The following is a 20,876-nucleotide window of genomic DNA, read 5'->3' on the forward strand; positions in this document are numbered from 1 at the left end:
TAGACAGTGTAGTTTGTAATGTAATAGTATTAACAGTAAATCCCTCTATACCAGTATTTTTGCACTATCCCCGATACATTTTGTTCACGTTTATGTGTAGAACCGTGGATTCCATTCAGACCTGAATGGATCTGAGGTTATACATAGCAACTCTGTTGTGCCATATCTGAGAATTAATTTGAATTCAAAAACCATGGCGAAAATAATCAAATGAAAACACGGGAACTCTGTCGCACGCCTGCAGGTGCCAGGGTGTCCATTAGAAATTCAGAAATTCCAGAAAAAAGCTGTGTGATTAGAAAGCCAAACAATATTTCCTGAATAGCTAATCAAACCCCGACTCTCTCTTTTTGGAAAAGGGGCAAAGATTAATGCAGAATAATGACTCTCTGAAGCTGACCTCAGGTTCAGGGGTCCAATCTCAATCCTCCTGTAATTATACACTTGCTTCATTTGCTCCACGCTCCTGTGACCCTTCCAATACTTTACCGCTGTCGCACAATGCTCGCACCCGCACCGTCGTCTCATTAAGTTGGAAACGGTTTTCTTTTTAAATCAGCCACTTCACTGTAAGTCTTCCACTAAAGTGAGAGGGAGATCACTTGATAGACGGTTTGCTTACTTGCATGATTACACGAATGGATGGCTGCTTGGCATTTGTTTTTTCAATAACGCGGAAATTATTGCACTTGCAGAGCATCGATGTAAAATGATCAGTTAAAGGAAAAGAAACAGAACCCCAGAAAATCCTGAAATGTGTCAGTATAAGAAAGGAGATGAAGCTCGTTGTTTATTGTTATGTTGTGTATGGCATTGATCCTGTTCCCTGCACTGTAAATTTAACCCAACAAACTGGTGTGAGAATGTAAAGCCTGATTGCTTTCTGCTCTGGATCTTGACTGAAGGTGATTTAAGTGACTCATCAGCGGACACAACAGCTGACATCATTGGAAAGCTATCGTTTTACTGTGATTAATTTAAAGTCCGCCGAGCGCTGCGCGGCCTCTCCGAGTTAAAAAACATTAACTATTCATTGAGCCCGGAGAAACGTATTCACATTTTGACACAGACAGAAATCAATTCTCTTCCTCATTCATCAAGGTGTTCAAACATTCTGCTACCTGGCAGGGACGTGTCAGCGAGTTCAATCCATCACAGAACCCGCTCACCACTGATCTGACAGATGCACTTGTAAAAAGGTCCATCGCTTCATGTTTTTCAATCAATTCAAGTCCCACTCTCGGTTGTTTGTCCATCAAAGCTAAAGACTGCAGCCTGCTACATGCATGGCTAACATTCTGAATCAAACATCTTTCCAGTCCTTGTTTGCTGATTATTCCAAGCCCATCTGTCATATTTGACAGTGTGCAGCAACCATTTTATGGTTACATGTGAGGCTTTTGTTAATTGGTGCTGGTGCTTTAAATCTCACTGAAGGCCTTCATCTTGCAAACAGATGGATCAGAGAAAATTAATAGTTGGCGCAATGGGGGATTTAGGACAGTGGTCCAGTGTGAGCCTCCCCTCCCCCTTCACTCCCCAGTAGACACAGAGGAGGAGTAAAGTTTGCTGATGTTGGAACAAAGGTTATACCCTCTATGCTGACGATTGCACGGGGAGTAGTTAAGTAAAATGACTGTTGGAGGTCAGTGGTCACCAGAGAGTGATGCATGGATCCCGGCCCAGAGATGGCTCTTCTCCAGTGGTCAAGGTCAAAGCTAGATGTCCTGGCCTGGGTACAGCCACGGACATGAAGTGTCTGTGTTCCCATTACACACGACTCTGTCTGGCTTTTCTCCTTGTGGCCACCAAAAAGGACACGTCATTCAAGGTATATTGTCAGGTTTTCTTCATAGGATCTGATGTGTAGAATGAAAAGAGACATTTAAGGCATACATCAAATTTAAGCATGAATATTTAATGAGATAGTAATAAGATGTATTTCATACTCACTGCTCATTAAAGTTTTACTCTTAGTACAAGATGTGTAGCTGTCAAGATATTAATTAGAGTTGTGATGAAGTGCCTTTTAAAGAGATAGTGGATTTTCCACATCAGCTGGTCTGTGCTGTGATATAACTACAAAAACAGATTCTTTTTTTTTACGCAACCCTGCAGCTATGCTCTAGTATACAATTTCTGAATGCTGACATTTCTGGCTAACACATTGCAGTTTGTCTGGTAACCCATGTGTTATCTTGTCTGAATTATACACAGATAATAAGAAGCTAACACCCTCTTTGACTGGATCTTTCAAGCAAAGGAGTTTTGAAGGCTACTTAAGTACAACCTTAGGAATCCAGCATTCAAAACTATTATAAAACATCACAAATTTTATATAAAAGTTAGATGTAGCAAACATGACATCACCCACTGGTTTGTGGACTATCTTTGAGAGGCCACGAGTTTGGTATTTGGCCATTAGATCTTTTGAAATGTAATGAGTGGGGGGCGGATCTGACACGATGTAGAGTAATACTGCAGTGAGCTGTCACAAGGCCAAAGGATAGCCTGCTTTACCATCTATTTTACTTGAAACAAGACCATAATTTAGAAAACAAACAGCATGCTGTATTAAAATAGTCTTGAAACAAATGGTTGAGACCATAAACTCACTGGGAAAATGTTTCTAAAATATAATAGTTTAAGGGAGAAGTTGGGTTATTTATCATCTTATTACTTCTCTACAATCTGACTTCATTGGGCAACCCTGCTGGAAGCCAACATGCTACTTCATTGGCTTCACCTTTAAGATCCATAGACTACATCCACCTTTTGCATACACTTAAATAACTTACAAATAGTTTCTAAGTGTGTTAACAAACCATTCAGAAGGTATTACCAAACAGGAAAAACAAACATTTGGCATTAGTGATGACTGATGTACGTACGGTGTCCTACCTGCACTCCATCACAACCACTTCCCAGCCAACCAGTGCAGGTAAAATGTGAATCCTCACACAGAAGCACACACACCACAGTTAGAGAACCTGGCGGACTTCTAAGGAACAGCTCTGAAGGCCACAAGGAGATCAAACAGAAAGCTTGCTTCATGAGCACCTCCATGTTATTGAATGGAATGAATGACACCGCTACGAGTCCCCTTGGCAGGCGACTTCACAATACTGCTAAAACGTACAAACAAACCCTTAGGGAACTGCATTACATAGCAACTTGAAAGCTACTGCCATAGCATTGACAATACAAAGTATAGGATTTTTTTTCCCCCCTAAAATGGTGACACATACTGTGAATTTCTATTGAGGAATAAACTTAACAGGTGGTACTGTGTGAGTATTTGTTGGCAGTTGATGTGTATTGATCATTTATAAATTTAACAGATGAATCCTCATTTCAGATTTAGAGGCTGCAAAAACACTCAATACACGGAAAAAACAGGAGTGCGAGCTGCATTAGTTCATCATTTTATTGTGTTAAACATCATTCATTAGCTTTGTAAATACATGTTTTTGTAAATTTTTATGATATATCATTAAACATATATACATAATCTAAGTATATAAGTAATCTAAGTATGCTAATGCTATCTAATGTCTTGTAAGGGCTCCAATCTTAATGTATGTGCACCGAAGGCTTCAGGTTTCCACATCACACCACATTCAGCAGACAAAAGCCTTTGCACAAACATCCTTCTGCATAGGGAATGTTAAATTGGATGTTTACTATGCAGAATGATGTTCACGAAAGTAAAAGCATGAAAAAGGCATTATTAGTGGAACGGGTCTTTAAGTGCAATAACATAGATCTGATGTCCTCGCTCAGTCTCTACACTCATGGGGCTGGATGTGAATTCTCAATACTTTCTTCTGCAAAATGAATAAGTGAATGAGGGCACTTCTACGCATGTTCTCCACAGGTTTGAAATACATCAGAAAGCTTGAGTGAAAAAAAACTCACCGTAGAAACAGAACGCTTGGGGGAAGCGTTGAAATGCCATACAATGAAACAAACAAACATATACAAACAAACAGAAGGTGGCGAGGGTGTGCGTAGAAATACAAAGCCCCTAGGTGCTTCAGTTTGTTGAAATGAGGTTTTTTTTCCCCTTCTTTTTCTTTTTTTTTTTTTTACCTGATTTAATCCAACAACACACTGTTATTAGTGTTAACCACTGAGCAACCATGCTGCCCTCTTGAGCTACTGCTTTATATAAAAGATATAGACATTAGAGCACTTCTAGCAGCAGCAAAAACGCACTTCAACACATTTTATCTGCCAAAACAAACCGCAGAATGATTTTTATCGGTCAAAACAAACAGAATCCAATAATCAAGATCGAGGACTGGACCAGTGAGGAACCAGCTGGTATTCTAGCTCTTCCCTAATTATAAACGCCGCGAGTAATATTAGTCATCAAAGAAATAAAAAAGTGAAGAATAAATAAATCTCGCCATAACTTCCCAGTCTCAGTTAATACAGCCTTTATTTAGACTTCCCTTGTATAAATGGTGTTTGCTTCGTGTATTTCAGAGCAGAAAGACTGAGGTGAATTCAGCAGAGTAAATATCATTCAGCTTTCATGCAAAGCGTCTCTCGTGCGAGGCAGCATTTTTAATCTTCCGCCTCATTTTTGCTTTCTTTTCTCTCTTTTTCCTCCATTCTTTCTGCTTCCATTTGAGGGAAATGATTTTTGTTTTGCAGGTACTACTTTGCCATTTTTCAATTTCAAGTGATTTCAGCCTTCACATTGTTGGATATAAATCCTCCTTGGTTGGTGGTATAATGGAAAACAACTTCTTGGTTTCCCCCCCTCCCCCGCCCCTCACTTTCTACAGTCAGAGGAAGGAGCTACACAGAATGGCAGCAGCACAACACATCATCATCACTCAGTAGAGCTGATTAAACACATCTCCTCCAGCCTAGTCATAATTTTCCACTTAACGAGGACTTCATGCATAGTTATGCTGTTGCACCTAAAACACAGCTCAGTGTAAACATGATTAAACAAGTGAAATGCATATTTAGGCCACGGATGAGGATGCAGGGAGAGAAAGTAGGATAGAGAGAGCACAGCGGATGATGGACCAACATGTAATTAGGGGATAAGGAAAACAGCCATAGGGGAGGCCAAAGGGCGGGTTCACAGCTGGTTAGTGGATGCTCTCAGTCTGGCATTCGGGCATCCTTGGGGCTCATGGAGAGGAAAGTGAAGGAGGATGTATTGAAACAGCAACTCCACTGAACAGCAGTGAGGTGTAGCGGTGGTCCAGTGTTCCTCTGGCGTATATATATGTGTGTGTGAGTGTTTTTCCACACTGAACCGTAGCCCACTGTGTGCTGTGAGAGACTGCACTTTAACAGTCTTCTTCCATCAGTAAGAGCCGGCATGTTGCCCATGTTCACAATTGACTGGTGGTCGGTCGGTAACCTTGGCAACACATGCTGGAGGGTAAGAATTTATTTTTTTTTCTCCAAATGGTTCAGAAAAAAAGAGTTCGGAAAATGAAATGATGCGAGTTTAACTCGTTGTGTTCACACGGTAATTTGACCTTTGCGTCCTCTTTTATGATAAAGGATAAGAAGCTCTTTGCAGATTTAAACAAGAAATATAAGAGAACATAGCACACGATGAAGAAACTCTGCTGTTGGGGGAAGAGATGACTTTTGATCTGATAGACTGCTTTGAACTTTGCACGTTTGCTGTCAGAAAGCTCAAATGGAGGAGAGGGGAAAACAAAAAGTTTTTCAAACATCATGGTTAATAAATGAATCAGACCTTGACTTTGAAGGAATGTTTTAGATGCGTCCTGTGAAGAGGTTCTTACTCCAAGACATCTCGATTGAAAAAAAAAAAAAAAAGAAATACTAGAAAACTGTATAAAAAAATAAAAAATCACTACAGTGGGGCTTTTTGCTCATTCAGTATAACTACAGTTACAAATAGTTACAATATTAGTTACTTACTAGTAACTATAGTGTTAACTGTAACTGTATGAATATGAACACACAGGGAAGTGCATTTTTCTGATTAGCTGGAACAGGGAGCTTTCAGACGGTTTAACAAGATACCAGTGACATGTTTTAAATGAAGGTCTCAGTGTTAAAATGTAGTCAGCTAAAGAGATTGGAGCTGGAATTATTTGTGTAGCCACCAACAAAAACTGTAAAATCTAAATAAATAAACTGTTATTTTGGATTCAAACATGAAAACAAGGATCTGGAAGAGTCTGAACGATGCACGGACGACTGCATTGTATGGTGTTTGAAGTCGGAAACAGAGATCAAAATCAGATATATGCTAAAAGAACATATGCTGGGGGTTTTTTGTTGTTGTTGTTTGATTCCATTTGGCGCTATTTGGCAAGTGGCCATAGTATAAGCGGAATAATACCCGATGATTAAGAGGTATTCAACATGAGATGGAGAGTGATTTAGCACTGTAAAATACATATGGACTGTGGTAAATTAATTACAAAAACACATATGCAAACAAAGTATATTTATTTAATATCCTTCCGGATGATGCAAAGAGTATTTCTCAAGGGCCGGCTCACACATCATCAAAGGTGTTTTCTGCCATCCTTTAATGTCTCCAGCTTATTTTTAGATTTTTTTTCTTTTTTAAGAACACACATACATGCACATACAGACACGCACCCAGAGACACGAATAATGAGAGAAGGAGGGAGGGAGAGAGAGAGAGAGAGAGAGATATCTTGATGAGAAGATGAGAACATATTTGTTTTTGTCAAATAGCTGGAGGAAGAATTTAGTCGATGTTAATGAGAGGCAATTAGTTTTGATTAAAATTGAGATTGCTCCCCTACATGCAATGTAGCTATATCAAAACAAAATAATGATTAATTTCTATTGGTATAAGACATTATTGTCAACAGCAAAAGTACCCGTGCAGTAACGCTACAGTTGCTCTGAGCCTGAAGAGGAGGAAAAACATTCATTTAGAGACATGGCTGGGTGTTCCTCTGGAGATGCTCATAATATAGTGTGTGGGTGCTTGTCTATGTGCGCTCATATGCAAGTGTGCTGGAATATATGTACACAAAATGTGTTTGTGTGGGAGGTTTCTGCATGTGTGTTTCTGCCTACATTCTAAACCCTACTTATGTTTTTACACCGTATGTCATTATCATTTATTTTTGCATTCACGGTTCATTTAATTAAATCTTTTGACACTGTTTTTTTTGTTTCATTTTTATCTACTGAATTTGATTATTTTCATTCTTCAACTTGGTGCTTACCTTTGTCGTGAACCTGTGCTCGCCTTCCTGCAGCGTCCATTGTAATTGGGAAATGGTGGTGTGAGATGGAACCGTGTCTGGAGGGAGAAGAGTGTAAGACTCTGCCTGACAACTCTGGATGGATGTGCTCCTCCGGGAACAAAATCAAGACCACAAGGGTGAGACTCCGCACACACTGGAGCGCAAATGCATTTACCTGCATGCACACATCTGCAGTCACAATACATAGATGCACTTGTACATATACAATACATGCTTGTTGTGTATGTACTGCTTGCGCACTTTTAAGCCCAAACATGCTCACATTTACACACATGTTCACCACGATGCTGTCAAATTATTTCCACATTCCCTATATTCCAGACAAATGTCATGTGAAATTGTTATTTTTCTTGAAATAAAGACATCACTACAGATAACAAGAAGAATGCTTCAGTTAACTGCTTTAACAATTTGTCAACTGCCTGCTTCTGCTGCCGTTGAACAATGACACAAACATCAAACCTGTATGTGGAAAGGATGTGCACGAGACGCACTGTACAGAGATTAATCAGAAGTCACGTGTGTGCCCTCCGTATAACAAGGTTGAATCTGTTTGGTGGAGGCAAAAGTATCTAAAGTAGTAGTAAAGGATAAAAATAAGACCGGCAGTAAACAAACAGGTGGGCTCTGCCTCAGGCCACACTCCTCTCAGATACAAAGTTAACGGCCACTCTGTTTCTCCACTGCCTTTCGGCTCTGTAAACCGACTCCGAATGCGGCATGCAAAAATAATGAAGGGAGTTAAGTCCTGGAAGCCTGCAGTCCAGCACTGTGTGACAGGTTGATCAGCTGATTTGTATTCACTTAATTGACCCCCCTCCCACCCTTCTAGCGCCTGGTGACAATGACTTTGAATAGAAGCAGACTAATGTGATGGTAGGGAAACAGGGAGCAGTCAGTGAAGGTTAGACCGCATGGGGCTTCCCAAGGTTGTTCTGTAGATTTATATACCAGCAGATAGACATAAAGCTTTCACTAGGGGCCCCTCTCAGCCACCACAGGCTTAAAAAATTTCCCAAAGAAGTTGATGGAATGGGGTCTTGCAAAGCCCGTCAAGGTAAGATGCAGTGTTTGGTTCACTCTAAAGAATGCATCTCCAATTCTCAATTCAGTCCTTTGCACAATTTGAAATAAGTTGAAATGATGATTGTCTTATGCATCTTTAGATATTTTTTTTCTAATTCTCTTGAGATCAAGATTGTAAATTTCTGCACACAGAAGAAGAAAAAAACAAAACAGTAAAATGACTTTGGTCTCATATCGAAACCAAAAAGGGCCAAAAGGTCTGGCCTGAAGCTGCTTTTCTATCCAATACACACGTGTCCTTTTTTCTTGACCCTCTCTTTGCAGAACACCCAGCCATACTCCCCTTTTTAGCTTCCGGAAGCAAAATGCAGAGGATGCGTCAACAGAAATTGAGCTGCATTCTTGCTTCTGTAAAGGTTAGTCTTTTTCTTAAGCTGTTCTTTCTTTTTGTTTTCCCGTCTCTCTCTCACACACATCACTGTATGCGCTTGAGTGTCGGCCAGTAGGAGTGGGACCGACTCATGTTCAATGACTTCCCATTAACCCAAATACTCTGTGCGAAATAATCAAGTGTGTGTTTACATGCTGTGCATGATTAGGCAGGCGTGACACAAATACTGATCGCACCGCCACCCACTGTAAATATTTATCACATCGCACAGGCAGCGCACGCATAAATAATAAGTAAGTTGCTGCATTTTTCACAGAAACGGTGGCACGTGTATCGCTAAGATGTGTAGGGTACCGGTGGGTAAACACATGATAGCTGCGCCTTCACGGGACTACTGTAGAAACACACACACAGAGCCGGGTTCCCCCCTCAGCAGAACCCTGCTGTCTGTGATCAGTGTGTAATGGCAAGATGAGTCCCTCTGCCTTTCATTGCCTCCTTTGTTCTGTGTCCTGTTTTTTGCTATCGGCCACTGTGTGGGTTTGATTACAGTGCCCTACACCAGTCTGCCAATCCCATTAGGCACTAATCTGTGACATGCTACTTGCTCCTGTCTGTGTGTGCTCGTAGTTGTGTATGCACGCACATGTTTGATGTGTTTGATATGTCTGTGTTTGTACGGATACACTCATGTGTGGACAAGTGCGACTGCTGGGCAGACCTCTTGCCTGTTCGTTGTGTGGCTTCTTATCAGAGGCCACTTGATATCCTGATCCCCCCTCTGAGGGTCCTGTTGAAGCAGCTATCAGCACACAGCATAGCCCACAGGCTACATGAAAGGCCTTTTATCCTGCACTCTGCTCTCTTTTTTAATCAACATTCCTCATTCACCTGCCTCTCAGGCCAAATTGCCTCATTTGTATTTGTTCTGTCACAAGCCAGCAAACCCACAACACAGCACTTTAAAAAAAAATAAAATGAGAAGAAAAAAAAAAATCTCAGCCATTTTATTTCACCTGCAGGTTTTTATTTTGCTCCGAAAAGTGTCAGTGAAACGTAATGAGGCAGGCATGCGTACATGATCAGCCGCATACAGACTTCATCAGCATCGTTGACAAAAATTGGCATGAAAAGTACGAAGCCGAGCAAAGCCAGTTCCTGACACCCGTGTTTCTTCTTTTCTTTCTTTATGTCTTTCAGAGGGGGAGCCCTTCATTGCCTGTTCTGTATCAGCAGACAAGGCAGGCCCTTTTGTTTGTGGAAGTCACAGTGAGAGCGAGGCTGGGGAGCACCTTCCAAAATACTCGCCCACCATATATCTGCATTACCCGCTCCACTGGCTAAATAGATCAATCCATTTCTGCTCCCTCCAAACAATTATACACCTTAAGAGAGACAGGCAGAATGAGAGGCTGTAATAAAAACATCTCTTCTCTTACTCATTCCTCTCCCCGTTTGACGATAGTGAAACAAATGTTTATTTGATAACCTCAGTGTTAGTGTATTAGAGTCAATGTTAATATGGTGACAGTATCAAGGCAGGGCTGTGATACGTACCTAATATAAGTCTCATCAGGCATTCCATGAATATTAATGGCTTTTTAGTAATTTCACACTGCAGCATAACCACTTATTCATGTACAGTAGTCGTTTTAACTGTATAAGAATACAGCGACGCCACTACTGAGTGTGTAATTCTTCAAATTAGCGAGCGCAAAGAATTCAATTTAAGTGAATCGGTCCTTTCACACCACTGTCTTTCACACTCTACAGTGTGTTTCCTCTCCAGTTAGTCTGACATGATTTACTTGCTGTTCAGAGAGCCACATGTCCCTTATTAAAAGGAGCAGAGGGCACTTTTTCAAGCAAAATAACACACTGTGACAGGATGTAGCCCATCTGTGAGACAGTCCGAGAGCAAAAGTGACCTGCCAGCAGATCTATCACCATCTAATTTGTCAAATCGGGAGACCGCACTCTGCAGTTGATCAAAATGAACTCCAAACGGCCATGCTCCATACAACTGAGCTTCACCTGGAATGATCTGTCTACATCTGTATTAGCAACACCTCTCCTTCTCCTTCACAACCCTGTATAATGTCATCATGGTGACAAACAGAACATTTTACACAAATGATAGACAGTGTATTACCTGAGATAAATAATAAAGGTCTTTTGATAAAAGTTTGAGACTGTGAGCTGAAAGATGCAGTCCAGACTGCCTAAAGTGCCCGAATTGTCATCCTTATGACATATTTATACAGGTTTAGGAGGAAGGAGTTCATTCCAAGTGCTACTGATTAATTTATACTCGTTTTCTTTTCTTTCTCCATTGTCAATGTCACATTAAATGGATCTTGATGTATTTTGTTGTTTGGAGTCTTCTGTTTTTAGAGGGTGCTCTTTAGTGCTGTTTGAAGAGGTTTCTCAGCAGGCATGATTGATTTGTTCAGCACTAAACAAGAAAGGGGGAAAGGGTACGCTATGTTTGCACTAAATTCTTTTGCTAAGGCAATTGTCCTTGGGTCTTTTTGCTAACTGAAGTCTGAGTAAATTGCAATTTAATGCGGCCAACAAATTAGAATGCAGACAGCTAAGTTTCCAGGCCGGCAGGAAATCCTTGAGCAATCCGCTGCTACCTGCTACACTGTTCATTTGAAGAGGACAAAAAGGGAACAGGAGACGCTTTTTGTCACACTCACTCGCATGTGGGTTGAAATGACAACATTTGCATACAACCCCTCTTCTACCGCTAACAAATCTCTGGTGCACTGCGTCCGAGATAAAGAGTGATCCTCGATGTCCAACCTGTTACTGCTCTTGTTCTGGCAAAAGGTAATTCTGATATGTCGCCAGACAGTACAGATGATACAGATGCAAATGCTGGACAGATGAGCCCAGAGGATTACTGTGTTTAGGGATCACAGAAGAAAAGAGCAAATCTTCCCAGAGAAAGATGCTGTGACAAAACCTAGAAGAAAAAGGTTAACTCTGAGCAGCTATTTAAAGCATGTAGAACAGCAGCTGCAGTGCAGTTTCTTAATCCGCTATGATGTCGTGAGTAATGTGAATACATGACAGCAGTACGCTGTGTCCTTAACATGCCTCTGTCAGACAATTTGTATGGCATCTGCTTTAAATGAATTATATGTGCATTTACACCTTGCATTGACATGTATTCTCACTTGTCCAGATAAATTATCCAAATGCAGATTTTTCACTATACCTGGTGTAAACGGCATAACAGAGGAAAGTTGTTTCAAAATAGTGAATATGTTAAACTTTCAGAATCAGCTGCTGGATTCTGGTCAAGTCCAGTATTTATATAACACAGTTAAAGCAACAACCATTACGCTAAAGAGCTTTCTAGTAGAAAAATAAGATTGACATTTCAAATGAACCCAGCAAGTTTAAATATTGAAGTTAAGACCCTACAGTGCAATTTATGATGTGAATTTACCTGAGTTATTCAAATATTAAGGATTAAAACTTTACAAAACTTTATAACAAATACAACTTTACTCAACTATAATGAATATTAAAGCTAAGATCCTACAGCATTATTAATTTATTACTTAATTAATTCTGAAGAATAATTTGTCTGATTTCAAAGTAGAGTTACAACCCTACAAAAATATACATGAAAATCCAACAACATGTTCACACATTTGCAAAGAAACTAATTGTGTTTGAAATCCTTAAACAGGAGATGCTGAAGATCCTGCTAACGAACAAATAGACAAAGAACACTGAAAACATATTCACTTGATGAAGGGGAAGAAGACAGCTGCAAATGACATTTGACTCTTAGGAGTTCTTTAAATAGGCTTTATTAAAAAAAAAAAAAAAAAAAAAAGAAAAAAAAGCCAACCAACTAAGTAAGTGCAAAGAAATAGGTTTATGACTCCAAAATAGAATAAATGCCTTAATAAAATTATGACTTTTGCAGTGCATCAAATTATTCAGTCAAAACAAACACTGTATGTTCCAGTTTTAGACCCCCTCAATGTCAACACTAAATTAAAGTCTGGTGGGTGAGTACAGGTGCACAGAACTCTACCAGCAGGCAAAATTGTTTAAAAAAAACAATCATTTGGCTCAGTTAGTAGCATGTCCAAAATACCGGCGCTCTGAGACTTTGTGCTTCAGCTTACAGGGTCCCGTGCAGAACCCTCTGCAATCATGCCTGCACACCTGGCTACCACCTGCCAAGCCTGCTGCAAATGTCATGACTGTATTTCTTTGTTGAGCAGGATTATGGGATTTCTAATTGGCCCCACAGTGTGCAAGGAACTTCAGATTTATTCACTGTAAAATCTTAGAGCAGTATAATATCTGGAAAATGTGATGAAACACTTACATGCTTTTGTTGCGTACGCAGTTAAAAGAGGGCGAGGAACTCGACGGCTTTAACTGTTGCAGACATCAGATGCACAGTTTTTTATTGAGCTTCAGGTTGAGCAGGATGCTGAAAAGCAGGACATTCAATAGCAGTCTCAGAGCTGTACAATGCACTATTGAAATGTGTCCAGGTCTGCAACTGAGGCTGAATAAGAGTCCCTGAACCAGAGTCACGGAGAGACAGCTCAGACTCCACAGCGGGGGCCCTGATTCCATTTAGCAAAGCCAAGTCATTTTATCAGGTTGGAGGAAAATCCTCGGCTGTGATTGGCTGGTTTAGTGTGAAGGTCTTAATGAAGGTGGTTGACCAGGCTCGTGGGGAGAAATGCTGAAACAGTCTGAGATAAAATCAGAAATATGCCAGTGTCAATTTATGAACCAGACATACACAGCATGGAAACACACCAGATTTGTATTTTTTTTGTGCAAAGAGCTTTTCTGATATATTCCCGTATACCTATAAATGCCAAACACACCTCCATGTTCGGCGAGGCTTCCACACATATAAGCTGTCTGTTTTTAGTAGCAGCATGAACCAGGAGGTGAGACGGGGCTGTACAAAGCCTCCACAGTTCAAAAGACTCCCCTTGTTTTTTGAAACACGCGAACGAAGCAATTCCTCGGGGTCTAATCCTCGCACACTTGTATGCTTTTGTTCTATCTAAGTGTATGTGTGTTTTCTCTTTTCTCCTCTTCCTCCTCTGTGTTGCAGATTCATCCGAGGACCTAACAGAGAGCTCCCTTTGCAGGGCTGAGCGCCAGGCTCTTCCCCTCATGTACCCTTTCTCTTCCCACCGAATGGACTAAAACTATTACATCCACGGCTACTGACTGGATTACCTGGGACCACAGAAAGGATATCCACCCAGATAAAACAGCTTTGCTCGCGTGGTGCCGAGGATTTGAAACCAGACTAATCCCCTGTTTGATCAATGAGCCCCATGTTGGTGACTCTCCTCTTCCGCACAGCTGTGGCCAGTTTCCGACCTACTCTCTCTCCGTTTCCCTCACACCGTCTCCCCACTCAAAAACTGAAACAGCTTAGCAGGGGTTATTTAGGGGTTGTTAAAACATTATTTGAAGACATTCTCCGAGCCTGCCTGAAGGTGAAGCGGTTGAGGAGCTTACATAGACCTGAACATGGGACCCACAGAACTGAGGGCACGACGGAGGGGAAATTACCTTGATATCCTTTTATTTCTGTGCGGAAGGCATTTGTATTTGACTCTCTACCTTAGCCGAGTGGCTTTGCTGTGGCTGCACGGGGGAGATGTAGCCGACAAACGCTGGATTTTCAGTAACTGCAACCACTAGCAGCCTATAATAAGATAATGAAGAATCTTTGAGAGGCTTTAGGTTCACGGCCTCTGCTTCATCCTCCATGATGGACATTTTGACTTTTCTTGGTGGGCATGCCCAATGTAAATTTCTGAGCACTTCTTTTCTTTGTAAGATACTTTGTGTATATACACACATATATAAATACATTACATATAAGATGACAGATCCGAGAAGATGAAAAATATATTTAAGACTCTATTAGGATCCCCATGGTGGAATACTGATTAGCCCCTGAGCATAATCCAGTGGCTGTTGTCCCAATACGGTGTGTATAGGACTGCTTTGCAGTGTGTGCTTGCATTGGAAAAAGACAACTAAAGTCATACAAATAAGTTCTGGTCACTTTTGTCATTCAATGCAATGTTGTTGGTTAAGCCAGAAAAATGCTTGTAGTTTCTGTAAAACATGAGGAAAAACACTGTATAGAACTGCCTCACTAAAGAAAGCAGCACTAACTCCAACCCTCGACCTTTCCACTCAGACGTGGTAGCGACTCAGAAGAGCAGCAAGGAAAACTCGGATCAGTTAGTCAGACGGTTAGTGTCACTTTCTGCTGTGGAGAGTGGTCATGGGCAAGAGTGTTTGTCATGCAGATCTCCCTCTCGCACACCAGAGAGAGAGGATTTGTTCCAAATGACAGTGAGAAAGTATTAGTCCAAATGGAGAAACATAGTTATCCCCCAGTAGATATAAGTACATTACAGGACAGCCTTATGAGAAATAAAAATGGTTTTCTATACTGACATGCTGTCTCCTATTCCTCCATATGGTAACTGATATTTTGAAAAATGTCCCTCTTTTGACTGTTGGATATGTTGTAATATGTGGGTGGAAGATCTTGTCAGAGTTTCATTTATATCATATGTTAACATTGTGAACCGAGTTTTTGCTTGAGTAAACAAGCAATCAACAATGGCGCAAGACGAGTATGAAAATGACTTACGGGCACACAAACAAACACACACACACACACACATGCAGTAACCACAAACGAATCTGTGATGCTTCATTTATACAATTCCCTTGGTGGCAGAGTGGATTTATCAGAACAGAACATTCAATTCATTCATGCAATTAGAATAAAGATTTCCAATATCGGGCCAGGCAAAATTCCAGATGATTTTCAATATCAACCTCCTCTCTTGGCTGATATTAGATTCGTCTCTTGTCCCAGTGGACGCACTAGTGTACATTCATCATTTAGGAATTTGGCTAGTTCCATAGAGCCTGGTGCCTCGCTGAGCAGTCACAGAAGGTATGAAAAAGACAGACACATCAATCTCCCTGTGGTCTTGCCAGAATCATGAAGGAATATGGAAAGGTAGCGGGGGCAAGAGAATTGGTCGTTTCCGTCTTTGTTTTCTCACATCTAATAGGATTCACTGTCCTGCAGTTTTATTGAGCTTGTGCTAAACAAAATGAGTCAGTGAGGGGGCTGGTGCTCACGTATGGAAGTGTCTCCGGGTGCCTTTTTCTTTTTTTTTCTTTGCTGCAAATGAATATGTGAGTGTATATGTACGTTTCTCTGTTTAGCCACGTCTCTGAGTGTATTTTTAGAACGGCACTGTGAGACAGACATCCCACAACGACGTCCTGTGAAGATTATCCTCAAATTCAGCGCTCATGTAGGAAATCAAGAGATTTCCCCCTCCCTGCTTTTGCAAGTTCTAAGTGGATTTTTGCTTAAAAGGTGCTTGGGGATCAGAAACGGAAGAGGTGCTTTTTCTTATTCTCTTTTATGCACTGCTTAGCTCTATCCAGAAATGATGGAGCCGTGCTGTGGAGGGAGGTCCTGCTCCATTTTAGACCGGCAGAAAGGAACACAGCATGAATAGATAACAGGAGCCAGGTCCTCCTCTCTCTCCGTGGTACGAGGCAATCTCAAAAGAGAGACATCCATCAAGTCCTGCCGACCTCCCACTGAGACAGGGAGACAGCCATGTCCACATCACGCTGGACGGCTAATCAACGCCTGACAGCAAGGACAACCTTTTTCATACAGCCAGGACGTGTGCGCAAGATGCTGGACAGTGTTGTTTATAAAACTTGCATTAGTAACTTCCAAGGGTATCTCAAGTGACACACAAATTTTTGCCCTGCGTTGAAGTTAAATGCTTGGTTGCTGCTGGGAGCTTTAAAAAGAAGCCTCCACTACTCTGTGACAGCACTTCTGTCTCTGCACTTTATCACATTCATAATCTTTAATCATTTTGAATAGCAACCTATAATTTGTGGAAAGGGCACACTCCTTACCTGTGGGGGCTTTGCAGCCTATAATTATAGTCATTACGGGCATGAGTCACTGTGAATAACAGCTTTACAATGAACATCCACTGGAGCTGGACAGCTGAGAGCGTTCCAAAATCATTCATGACACTAAAACTTGGCCTCAGTGATAGCCATTCTGTGACTTCAGGCATTATTACCAGAGGCCCATTTTCTATGAAAAGTAATGATACAGTATCAGACAGTATTATGTTGGAGTAGAATTAATCCTTTTAATCATTAGACATAAGAAATGGGAACAGTGTCAGCACTGTCATAACTAACAAGTTAATGAGGAAGATCTTATTTTTCACACAGACCTTGCAGTGAAACTCTGAGGTGATACGGAGCAGGCTGCCGCTACAACCGTGCAACAGATTAGGTTTGTGGAACTAAACAAAGTCGAAACAGCAAACAACGTGCTGTAAAGTGAAACGCACCAGTGCTCTGCTGCGTTGTCTGTTACAAATGAGCACATGCTCTGATGGGTACACAATTCATCACCGTCCCAGTCCCATGACACCGTGCCATACCCGCCAACCACCAATACACTTGTCAGCCAAATGACTTGCCAGCCTATGATTGTCAGCAGGTGCCATAATGATAATTTATTTCTCTACTCCTTTTACAGTTTTATTCACTTCCTGTCCTCTCAAGTCGCAACCCAAAACGCAGCAACTTGAAATCCATCATGTTCTACATGAACGGCTGAGTGTCGAACACGACATGCCCACCGCCACCAGGGGTACCGATGTCGTCACAGAGCAGCCTCCCCGGGAGATTTCATACTTCACACTTTCCCATTAAACTGAGAGCATTTTTCATAGCAGTGACTCCACACGACTGGACAGCTGTCAACACACGGTTTCTCAATTGTTAGCCACTTGGGAGTGAACGACCAAGAGCTGGATTTGGAAAAGAGAGGGAACAGGTAGAGTGACAAGGTAATACAGTGTTCCACGTCTGAGAGGATACAAGAATACTGTGTGTATTAATAAAGTCACACAGATTTATCCTGGTTTCCCCTTTTTACATCTTGCATAGCACAGAATTGGACAGTAATGCAGAGAAATGTATAAGAAAATGTCATGACCTTTTAATGAGGGCGTACAGGGGAGTCTGGTCACCACAGTCTGCTGTTGTCAGACTGGAAGCGTCCCACAACAGCATGAGGACACACCGCGCTGCTCGGAGGCTTAAAATAACTTAGCTGTGAAATTTTCTATTTTATTTGTGAAAACCAAGAAGGCCATGTTGTTGCACAAATTGACCACAATACAGAAATCCCAGTGCAATGCATTTCAGCACATTTAAAAACACTGTTGTGCCCTTGTGTTGCCTTGCATTACATCATGCAAATGTTGTTGTTTTTTTGTTTTTCTAGTTGCAGAATGTGTTTTAATTATTTGTTCTATGCATCAAAGAGTAAGACGTTATTATTTTGAAAAATGAGTAATATATCCCCTTGCTCAGTCTGGCTATACTAGAAAATGTTGTATTTGGGCAGTAAGAAGAAGAAAAAAAGAAAAAAAGATATATGCATTTAATGGCCGCTTCATAAACCTGTTTAACTGCTCGTTAAGGCAAATAGCTAATCAGCCAGCCAACCACATGGCTGAAACTCAATGCATGTAGGTATACATGGTCAGAGAATCTGTTAAAGTTAAACTGAGCATCAGAGAGAAGGAGGAAAGGTGTTTTAATCTTCTCATGCTTTGAACCTAGCATGGCTGTTGGTACCACACAGGCTGGGCTGAGTGTTTCAGAAACTGCTGATCTTTTACTCACGACCATTTCAAGATTTTAAAGACAATGATGAGAGAAAGAGGAAACATCCTGTGAGCAGGCGATGATGCTTGGTTGATGGTAGAAGTAAGAGAGGACCAGCAGGACGGGTTCACACTGACAGAGCTACGACAGTGAGACGATTCCTAGAGAAACTTGATTACTAAAAATCATCAGTGCAAATTCTTTGCAATTAAGCTTAATTTAATTCAAATAACTATAAAGAGCTCAGTGTTTTGCACTGATGATTATTACTGTCGCAAAATGTGCTCATGCTGTGAATACGTGACGTGAAGAAGACGTGAGATGTGGCACAGACTGCAAAATAGAGAGAGAGAGAGAGGATGTAGGCCTGAGAAAATAACAGAAAGTTTCCAAAGTTTAGGATCATCTCAACCTGGAAAAGATATATAATTTAAAAAATTGTGTATAGTGTGTCTATTATAAAACCGACCTAAACAACAACAATAGCGCAGCGTCAATGCCTCAGCATATCAGCAGAAAACATCCAGTGTGTGCATCTAGTCCACCGAGGAGACCAGACGCAAGATGACATTAAGATTAACATTTAGCATAAATCAATATGAAGTAAAGAACATACCTTAATTATGACTCACCAAATAAGAGTTAACAAATTTTTAAATAAAGTGCTGTTGTCAATTTGTGAAAGCCCGAGCATCATTTATGTTATCATTATGATCGTAACACAGACCAGTAACATGTACCCCTCGTGAGAAATACACCATTTAAGGAGGTGCGTTTCTCATGAATAAATTTCATTACATGATAGCTTTGTAAAAGCACCCAGATGAAAAACATGTGATAAAACTGGATGTGTGGACTCTTGTTTCAACCTTCCTGCCCACTCATTTCTGCCTCCTACAAAGTCTTCCAAGAAGACAGCAAACACTAACGTTATGTAGTTAAGCTTAAAAACTTGTAGTTCTGAAAGTTAAATATGCAATGTTAATGTACTAATATTAATGTAATAGCAATGTTAATATTAGTATAATTAACGCCTTAGTATTAACTTGTACATAGTAAGTACAAGTAATCAGTTGTTTAGTTGTTTGCTTTCAGAACCCAGAATGTAATATGGCACTTAACTGCACTAAATGTGTTTAGTTTTGACAATTCCATTATTATTGTATGCAATTTAACCAACAAGCATTTAGAGTTTTCTAAAAAGAAAAGTAATTACTTGTTCACTGTATATTTACACTTGCTCTTTAATAAGGAAAAGGATTTCTTATCCAATTACTTGCTCATTCAATAGAATAATCAGTAGAATACCCAGTCAATAAAATAGCTGCTAAAAAAAAGTTTAAAAAAAATATTAATCACAACCACAGTGTGAAATAGAGACTCTCTAAATGCACAATGCAGCAAACCTTGAAACACGTGTCAGCTGAGAACAGTAACTGAGCCTACAGTGGACACTGGTTCACTAAAATTGAAAGATGGACGATTGGAAAATATCAAATAGTTTAATGAGTTCAAATCTCTGCTGCAACATTTAGATGTTTGGGTCAGAATTTGACATATACAACATGAAAGCATTGCTCCATCCTGCCTTGTATTAACAATTCAGGCTGCTGCTGGTGTAGTGATGTGGAGGATATCTTCTTGGTACATGCTGGGTCCCTTGGTAGAGCATCATTTAAACAGCACAACATATTTGAGTATCGTTGCTTTCCGTGTCCATCCCTTTATGACCACCCTAATGGCTACTTTCAGCAGGATGACGCATCGTGTCACAAAGCTCACATCATCTCAGACTGACTGCTTTAACAAGAGCTCACTGTACTCAAATGCTCTCCACAGTCTACAGATCTTAATCCCGTAGAGCACTTTATGGATGATGGGGATCAAGAGATTTGCATTATGAAGGTGCTGCCGACAAATCGGAAGAAACTGTGCAATGCTATTATGTCAAAATGGGCCCAAATGCCTGTGGAATGTTTTCACCCCATTATGGAAGAATTAAGCAGTTCTGAAAACAAACGCGAGTCTAGCAACGCGATGCTAGCAACATGTACCTAATAATGTGGCCAGTGAGTGTATAATGCTCGTAATAACTAGGAGCAGATTGTTACCTTGGCATTTCTGTAGCAGAGGTCAGATACAATTTCATGATGTTTGTCCAAGCTTGTATGGAGAGTTCACAACAGTAGCCTGGCCTTCAGGCTGCCTGCCAGAGACAAAGCACTGTGCCGTCAGTCCAAACCTGCCCACACACACAGTATGCTGCAGTGAACTTATCTAAAGTTTGGATGATGGAAAGGAAAACTACTTGTCTTGCCTACACACTGCCTGAAAAGTTTTGCCATGTCATCGGGTTCATGCAATTTCTATTTCTCTCTCACTCTCCGTTGAGGTACCTGAGTTTCTTAATCGATTGATTT

The 20,876-nt window shown here is 40.7% G+C and overlaps 1 protein-coding gene across 2 annotated transcripts in view; it reads left to right on the forward strand.

The window, feature by feature from the left end:
• The window catches only part of tafa1b (TAFA chemokine like family member 1b), a 136,813-nt gene extending 121,649 nt beyond the window's left edge, over nucleotides 1–15,164 (forward strand). For both annotated transcript variants that reach the window (XM_008280127.1, XM_008280129.1), the window contains exons 4-6: nucleotides 7,254–7,378; nucleotides 8,613–8,704; nucleotides 13,793–15,164. In XM_008280127.1, coding sequence (XP_008278349.1) covers nucleotides 7,254–7,378; nucleotides 8,613–8,639 — 152 coding nt within the window. In that variant the 3' untranslated portion in view covers nucleotides 8,640–8,704; nucleotides 13,793–15,164. The remainder of the gene's footprint in view (nucleotides 1–7,253; nucleotides 7,379–8,612; nucleotides 8,705–13,792) is intronic.
• The last annotated feature ends 5,712 nt before the right edge of the window (nucleotides 15,165–20,876 follow it).

This window comes from Stegastes partitus, unplaced genomic scaffold (genome assembly GCF_000690725.1).
Source record: "Stegastes partitus isolate 25-593 unplaced genomic scaffold, Stegastes_partitus-1.0.2 Scaffold182, whole genome shotgun sequence".
In the NCBI taxonomy this organism is placed as follows: Eukaryota; Metazoa; Chordata; class Actinopteri; family Pomacentridae; genus Stegastes; species Stegastes partitus.